Consider the following 6,623-nt stretch of genomic DNA (forward strand, 5'->3'; position numbering starts at 1 on the left):
ATAGGAAAGATGGCGGTAGGGGACTCAAAAGTGTACAACAGACAGTGAAAGAGGTGTAGCAAAGAATCAAAGCATTTGCAGCCTCCATGGCCATTTCAGATAAGTTGCTAGTTGAATTTCAATTGGCTGCTCTTACAACGGACCTACGCCCTGATGATGAGGAAATTGACTGGCACACGAAACCTCTTCATGGTGCTTACCACCAACAAATATCTAAGGTTGGCGATCTTCACCAGACATATATGTGGCTGAACAAAGGAAGCCTAACGGCCAATACAGAGTCGCTAATCATGGCAGCCCAGGAGCGACTGCTTCCAACAAGGCAACTCCAAATGAAAATCTATCACACTAGAGACGATCCTAGATGCAGACTGTGCAAAGATGCACCTGAGATCATCCAACACATCATCAGTGGATGCAAGCAGCTAGCAGGAAATGCATACACTGAGCGGCATAATCATGTTGCAGGTGTTGTGTATAGAAGTCTATGTGATGAGTATGGCCTTAATAAACCACAACACTGATGGGAAGCTCCTGGTAGGGCCAATGAAAACGACCGCGCTAAAATCTTCTGGGACTTCTACATCCAAACTGACAAGCATGTCCTAGCAAACCAACCAGATATAGTGGTGGTAGACAAAAAGAACAAGAGGGCTACTATAATAGATATAGCAGTACCCAATGACTAAAATATAGCCAGCAAAAAAAAGAGAAAGGTAGAGAAATATCTCCCTCTTGGACAAGAGATTGAAAAATGCTGGAATGTAAGAACAACTGTAATCCCAGTAGTCATTGGTGCGCTGGGCGCAATAACACCGGTGCATAAAATGTGGCTTGCCCAAATACCAACAACAATCAACTCAGGTGAGTTGCAGAAAAGTGCGCTATTGGGAACAGCTAAGATCTTGAGACGAGTGCTCAAACTTCCAGGTCTCTGGTAGGAGACTCCAGTTAGAGCAGAATTTACCACCCATACGGGTTAACCAGGGTGAGGTAACAGTTTATAAATATATATATATTTATATATATATATATTTTTTTTTATATACATATATATGTATATATATAAACGTATATGAATACGTATATAAAAATATATATAAAATATATTTGCGTACACAAAATTCTCAAATTATGTATGTGTGTCGCTCTAGCTATAGCTATTACATGTAAAATCTTAACATGAGGGATTCCTATCACAGAAGATTCGATCTCGAACTGTTTCATATATATATATAGATATATATATATATATATATATATATGTATATATAGATATATATATATATATAGATATATATATATATCTATATATACGTACATATATATTTATATACATTTTTATAATGTTAAGCCTAACAGGAAGTACAAAGAAAATCACTGGTTTTTCAATTCTTTTATATTTCATGGTGTAATTTGCAAGAATCACTTATTTAAATTACATGTATGATCAACAGTAGTAACAGAAAATGTTATTGTAGCTAGCTTCATGTGAGTAAATCAATGCAGTTAACATGTTCTACAATTTACCTTTGCTGTTCCAAAATTCATTTGAACTGATCACTATATGATTTAGTGACTTCCGTGCAAGAGTTCGTAAGCAGCAAGCTAGGCAGGTGGCAGCAGGTCGAACACCTGTAAAAAATATCAAGTCTAGTAAGCTAGTTTCTTTGTATATCTAGTGTTTGATGTAATTGTCAACTATACTCTAAGCAATGTACAATGTTGAAATAGTTTACCTTCTTTAAAGCAGTTACACAAGTCATAAACTCTAAATGAAGTTTCTTTTGTCCACAAAAGTCTTAATAGTTAATACTCCAAAGCTGAAACTAGAGTTTCATTGCAGAATAAATTGAAGGCCTTAAAATTCAAACTTGGAATTGAGGTTTTTATAGAGTGCCCTTAGCTGTTTAGACTTACATGTACAAGGGTATTGCACGCTATTCACCGCAACCAAAGAGTATATCTACATGTACTACTGCTAAGCAGAACGCTATCACTTTTTATGCCCAAAACAAGCAAGATTTATTTTTATGTTTATTTTCTCAAAAATTATTGAAAACAACTAGATTTTCGTGGCCCCACTGAAGCATATAACAAAAAATAGATTGTTTCTTTAGACATTTAAAGTACAGTGAAACCTCAGAATACCAAATCAATCCCTTCTAAGAATTTTTATGCTTTTGATAGCGCAAATATCTGAGCAAAAGAATGTTACAAGTTTTACTGTAAGTTATTGCAGCTTTTAGCAGTTCTTTTCAAACTTACTAATTCTCACAGCTTTTATATAACACTATGCTGACAAGAAAAATGAATCTAGATTTAGTAGTTGAATGAGTATCACCATCAAATATAATTTACAAAAAGCAACACATTACAAAGCCTACATAGTATTATTACATTTATGAAACAGCTATGACCTTTCTTGTTAGTCATCAACTAATCACAAGCTATCTATGAACACCCTCAACTCTAGGGCTGGGCAAAGTGCGGCTCTAGAGCCGCATGCGGCTGTTTGCACATTTTGTTGCGGCTCTTTCAACTCTGTGAAAATTCAAGTTGTTTTGACATAATATAAAAATATCCTTATTCCGCAACCAAACATGAGCAAAGCGATTAGTTGGGGAGATTATGATAAACTCATATGTGCACACCACTCCTGAAAAATTATCTAGTAACGGCGTTACCGAACCCGTGTACCAAAATTTCTTCAACAAATTTAACCATTTTTGTGTAGAGTCGTTCAAGTATAACAATAATACAAAACACATACGTATAAACCTATTTAAATATGTTACCAAGTATTTGAAAGGTTACCACAAAATTCTAAAGCTAACCCATCTGATCATATGATACATAAATAGACAAATTAATTCGACTAAAAATCGAAATAAAAACTTGAGAAACCTTTTTTAATCAAAATTAAGACCGGCCAACAAAACGCCAGGAAGGCTGTGCGACAGATAGTATAACTATTAAGTCGTCCAAATTTCACAAGAAAAACGTGCAAATTTCACCAGTCTATGGAATTGTTCAATTGCCAAAGGTTTCTGTAATTAACTTAGAAGTACTGAAAAGTGATTGTTTCTTTTTTGCCAATTTTATTATTCGAATTAATTATTTGATTTTATAAAAAAACTATTATAATATTTAATTATAATAATAATAATCATTAGCATTTATAACATCGAAGTATATAACGATTGCATTGTCTAATTGCCAAAGGTTTCTTTAATTAACGAAGACCGTTTGAGGCGTAGACCGATTTACAGCTACGAAAATGTGGTACACAGTTTATCAGCATATGTTTTTTGTCCAATTACCAAAGTTTTTATTAAATTATCTAGAACATTAGCCTTATCCAAAAGCTAGGGAAAAACTCCAATGCCCCTTTGTGACAAGAATATTTCTTTATTTCACTCCAGTTTGCAGAAAACTTCCAGACACGTAAATGCTAATGCTTGCTTTCTGTTACATATCGATGTACAAACCATTCTACATTCAACAAAACCAAATTTTAACTTTCCAACGCAACTTTCAAACTGTGTGTATTACATGGCAGTTTGCCATTTTACTTTTAATATTGCATTTCAGAGATATAATAAACATCTTTCATTATTGTTGTTGTTAGTTAAATTACTTACAGTAGGTTAGGCCTACAGCTTGAACTAATATTTATTTTGTTGTTGTATAATATAGGTTTGAGATAGTAGTAGATTAGGTCTGAATTTTATACAACCTTTTGTTTTGCATAATTTACCCTTTGATTTTCATTTCAAAACAATTTGACAACTACCATGGACATACAACCTCCCAGAACACCACGTCGTCGCACTGGTCGTCTACGTGTCTCCAAATTATTACGGAGGACAAGAAATAGAAGGTCCTCACAGCACCATCAACATCAAATGCTAATGTTCAACAACACGCTACTCAACATAATTACAACAACTAATCTGATTCAGAGAATTCTTTAGTAAATGTTGTAGGCGAAGCCTACAACATTTACTAAGGCCTATGCAAATGTTGTAGGCGAAGCCTACAACATATAGAAGTTGGACAACAACTTACATGTAGTTGTCCAACATCTTAGTTGAACCTAAGAATTCTACTTTTGGTAGAATTCTGACTTTTTCTCACTATTTTTCAACAACCAGCAGTACCCTTTCATTTTTCCCTTATTACTCTGGTCATGGGCTGTATGAAAGGGGACTTTTTAGTACTGTAATATATTGTACAAAACTACATGCATTGTGACATATTAGGCTTCTCTAAAAATGCACTATTACTGCGTTATATATATAGCTCACACATGCATCATGAGTCATAATTCATGACATCATGTACATGTAGCTTCTCTGATGTAATAACGTTCATTGCTGACCTAATGAGGACAAAATTAAAATGCTCCAGAAAGGTTCATCAGGAAGTCATCTCATCATGATTTCATAATGCTGGCTTATATAATATGCTGTGCCTTAGTTGAAAATGTCATTTGCAATTGAGCCAATTATTGCAATGAGGGTAGCAATGGCATCTTCAACAAAATGAGCCATTCCCAAAGTTACAATGGAAGCCTCACAAAGTAAACAAAATAGAAACAAACCTACAAGAGAATTCCAAGATGAGTTGACCTTGGAATATGCCTTCATTTTCAGGCATGGCAAAACGCAATGTCTATTGTGTCAGGAAACGATCTCCGCTAACAAGAAGACGAACATCAAACGACATCATGCGACCAAGCACAGAGAGTTTACTGCAATATTCTCACTAGGATCTTTAGCTAGACATCAAAAGATAGATAAACTTCAACAATCACTAACTTCTTCAGAAAATGTGCTAGCTTGTTTCACAGCTACCAACGCGCTACAAAAGCTTCTCTACCAGCCTCAAAGATACTCGCAAAAGCAATGTTTCCCTATTCTCAGGCTGAGATTGTAAAATAATGCATGGTTGAGGCTGTGGAAACACTTTTTCCAGATAAGCATGATGAGATTGGTAAAGTCAAGGCAATACTACTTTCTAGGAAAACTGTCACTAGTAGAGCTGAAAGCATTAAGGATCATCTCAGAATGACTTTGCTAATCTATATAGACCAGGCAGATTACTTTTCAATCGCCATTGATGAATCTACTGATATAATGGATGTAGCTCAATTAGCAGTCTTTGTAAGGTATGTAGGCTACTGTGTGTACACTAACAACTGGTAATCATTTTTACCATGTGGTTGCAAGCTAAAGTCATACAAGTGCATTTTAAGACAGTAAAGATAGAACACAACTCCAATTAGAAAGTGTTGCACCTATTTTATGATATTTGTTTCAAAGTGACAAACCCACACATTTATACTACATGCTTCTTTATGAAGCATGAGCATGTTTCTTTATAAAGCATAGTATTCTGATTTAGTCATATACCCTGTGTTGCAGATTCTTTGATGGTGAAGAAATGAAGGAGGAGCTTCTTACTTTGGTTGGATTAGAAGGAGAAACCACCGGTCAGACTACTAATTATGCCCTCGTTAAAAGACTTGACAAGATGAAGATACCTCTCTACAAATGCATATCTGTAACAACAGATGGCACACTAGCCATGGTTGGAAGAGATAAAGGGCTCATAGCTAGATTGAAGAAGGATATGCCATCAATCCTAGCATTCCATTGCATCATCCACCAAACTGCTTTATGTGGAAAACTAAATGATCTCCTTCAACAACTAATGTGTAAGGCTATGAAGATGATCGACTTTCTCAGAAGTCAATCAGCTCTCAGACACAAAAACTTAAGGAAGTTTCTCAAAGAAACCAATGCGGCTTGTGAAGATTTACTAACATACAATAACATTAGATCGCTAAGTAAGGGAAATGCTCTGTCAAGGTTGTGGAGTATTCGTGAGGAGCTATCCTCATTTCTAAATACATGCACAAGCCTGAATGCAAGACAGTTTCAAGAGATAATGAACTCTTCTAAAGATATGAGTGACTTTGACTTCCTTGTTGACATCTGTGGCTATTTGAATGATTTGAACCTCAAGCTTCGAGAGAAGAACAAGACTATCATTAATACACTACCAGCTGTTCAAGTCTTCTTCCATAAGTTGGAGTTGTTTCTGGTGGATGTGCAAGGTGATGTTCTTCTTCCAATCTTACTTTAAAAGCATTTTTAGATGACAATGAAGAAATGGCGTCTTGTACAGCTGAGTACGCACACTTTATAGAAAAGCTGCAACAAGAGTTTAGCAATGGATTTAGTCAGTTTCAATCTTTGAAACATATTATACAACTCGTAAAAACACCTCAGAAGGCAAAGCCTAATGGAGACGGTTACTCAGTTGCCAGTGGAAAGTGTTAGCATCTCATCTCTGCAACTGGAGTTGTGTAACCTCAAGGGTACAGATATAGATGAAATTGAGGAGGGGTTCTAATTAAAAGCTTCAACAAAGGCTGAATATCCACAGCTTGCTCAACTAGGAAGATGGTTGTACACTGTGTTTGCTGCCACATATATATGTGAATCAGCGCTTTCATACATGAATAATATCAAGAGCAAGTTGAGGTCCATTTTGACCCAAGATCACTTGTGTCAGCTCCTAAGAATAGCATGTTGCGGTAGAGAGCCAGACTA

The 6,623-nt window shown here is 35.6% G+C and overlaps 1 protein-coding gene across 1 annotated transcript; it reads left to right on the plus strand.

Annotated features, from left to right (window-relative positions):
- The first annotated feature begins 4,949 nt into the window (after window positions 1–4,949).
- LOC137390291 (protein FAM200A-like) lies at window positions 4,950–6,153 on the plus strand. Its single transcript, XM_068076626.1, has 2 exons — window positions 4,950–5,173; window positions 5,430–6,153. Exons 1-2 carry the CDS (start codon window positions 4,950–4,952, stop codon window positions 6,151–6,153), a joined length of 948 nt encoding a protein of 315 aa, XP_067932727.1.
- The last annotated feature ends 470 nt before the right edge of the window (window positions 6,154–6,623 follow it).

Source organism: Watersipora subatra, chromosome 3, assembly GCF_963576615.1.
Source record: "Watersipora subatra chromosome 3, tzWatSuba1.1, whole genome shotgun sequence".
NCBI lineage: Eukaryota > Metazoa > Bryozoa > Gymnolaemata > Cheilostomatida > Watersiporidae > Watersipora > Watersipora subatra.